The 2184-nt window shown below is 32.0% G+C and overlaps 1 protein-coding gene across 1 annotated transcript; it reads left to right on the top strand.

Moving 5' to 3' along the window:
- The first annotated feature begins 504 nt into the window (after positions 1-504).
- Positions 505-1795, top strand: LOC146939769 (uncharacterized). Its single transcript, XM_085757503.1, has 2 exons — positions 505-1044; positions 1117-1795. The coding sequence occupies exons 1-2, from the start codon at positions 729-731 to the stop codon at positions 1578-1580; spliced, it is 780 nt and encodes a 259-aa protein (XP_085613629.1). The 5' UTR covers positions 505-728; the 3' UTR covers positions 1581-1795.
- The last annotated feature ends 389 nt before the right edge of the window (positions 1796-2184 follow it).

The following is a 2184-nucleotide window of genomic DNA, read 5'->3' as shown; positions in this document are numbered from 1 at the left end:
ACACATTAATAATATCATACAAATATCATTTCTCTATATCAAATTTAGCACATTCATTTTGAGTTTTTGCACTGTTATTTATTAGGTTTAAAATTGGCAAGCATGATGAGAGGAAAGAAGAGATAATACGTTTTCTACGTACTATAATAAAATAGTTACTGTGGTGGAACAGAAATGATAGACACTTGATTTTGGTACAATGGAAATGAGTTAAATTATGGCACACACTTTAGGTACATACTAAATAGTTGAAGTTAAGTTACACTACCAGACAGTAGTAACAGACTAACAGTATTAGATACCATATGAGCTTGGTGGAAACTTAAGATAAACAGTTTAATATATAGTATTTTATCACACTCAGTCATAACCGTTATTTATCTCCTTTACCATGGTGAATCAATCAAATCTAATCTTCTATAAATGCAAAAACAGTTTCATAAATGGGACCCTCCTAAGGGCCTGTTTAGCAATCAAATAAAAACAACAGAAAAGGTTCAGTTCAGTAGTACTAAAAGCAAGCAAGATACAGAAGCTACCTTATAACAACACTTTTCCAGCTACTTTTTTTTCTCTCTTCTCTCATATTTCTTTTCTTTAAGTTGCTTTCAAATATAACTACAAGGACATGCAAATGCAACCCTAGTCTTGTTTCCTATAACTAGATCTCATTGTTAATTACTTTCTACACACTCTACACTTGTTTAAATATTTCTATTGATATCAAGATGGAGGAATCACTAAATATGATGTGGATGAAAAGGAAACAAATCTTGCACTCACACAATGAAGGAGTGCCATCATTTGGAACCATCAACAACAAGTCTTGGGAAGAAAAAGCTTTTGCAGAAGATGCAGCTAGGATACTTGGTGGATGTATATGGCCTCCAAGATCTTACTCATGTCACTTCTGTAAAAGAGAGTTTAGGTCTGCTCAAGCTTTAGGTGGTCACATGAATGTTCATAGAAGAGATAGAGCTAAGCTCAAACAAAGTCTTAGTCACCATAATGAATTAGAACTTCATTCTCATCACAAAAATCATTGTAAGTTCTTCACTCTTCACTTAGATTGTTATCTAAACTTTTTACTAATTATTGTTCTAACTTATGGTACAGTTACAACAAGCAGAGATAACTCTTCTACTTGGCCATCAACTGCATCTACACAAGAAAAGTGTTTTGAGCCAAACATGTCTTCATATTCTTCTTCAATTAGATGGGGGAATAACCACATGGAGTCTCTTGATTCTGAACAAGGGCTAGCTAATGCAAGGGAACAAATTTTCAAAGGTTATGGTTGTAATGATTATGTTGAAACAAGTTTGTCTATGGGACAAAATAATTCAATGTTTGGCCAAAAATTGCAAACTGATGATGATTCATGTGGTGGGGACAGAGACATAAGTTATAAAAGACCAAAGACAGCTTCCATTTCTTCTTCACTGCCTGTCTTGCTGAAGCCATGTTTGAATGATAGATGTTTAACTTTTCAGTCTGCAGAGTTTGTGGTTGGAGTTAAGCCTGGAATAGAAGACTTGGATCTTGAACTCAGGCTTGGGAAACTAACACAGAAAGTTTAGCATATAGGACAGAAACAGATTGTAATGGAATATTAATGGTCAGTGTTTTGTCCTTTTTCTAGTTTATTAATTAGGAGTTCATAGATAAATATCTATGCAAGAACCTTTAATTTCTTTGTCTAATTAAAACCTTGAAAATAATGATAAGATTTCATTATTTTCATGAAATGTTTAACCTTTTTTTTTTGAAGAAATGAAATGTTTAACTTGAATGCTAATTCTATCTCTGGTTACATGTGACAGTCCTATTTAATTTGTTGAATATGTAGAAGTGATCACTTTGATTTTCCATTTTTGAGCAAATATACAATTGCATAAATTTATGGTGATCACTTTAGATAAAATTCATTAAGGGTAAATTATTACAAATATTAAAAACATAACACAATTGTAATCAATATTATGTTATTGTCATCAAGTTGGACATGCAAATTCATAATTTCTAATATGTTAATGGGAAATGGAATCTTTAGGCTAGGGTTTCACAGTGAGAGGGAATTCATAGAAATGTATAGAAAAATATATTCAGATAAACCAGGTAGAGTTTATTTATCTATAATAATATTTTTCACCCTCCCCTTTCTGGTTATCAACTATGTCTTAC

The sequence above is a fragment of the Medicago sativa genome, chromosome 3 (assembly GCF_051527215.1).
Source record: "Medicago sativa cultivar Bolivia chromosome 3, Bolivia_mono, whole genome shotgun sequence".
NCBI classification, from domain to species: domain Eukaryota; kingdom Viridiplantae; phylum Streptophyta; class Magnoliopsida; order Fabales; family Fabaceae; genus Medicago; species Medicago sativa.
The sequence above is the reverse complement of the archived record's forward strand: the minus strand, read 5'-3'. Positions and strand labels throughout refer to the sequence as shown.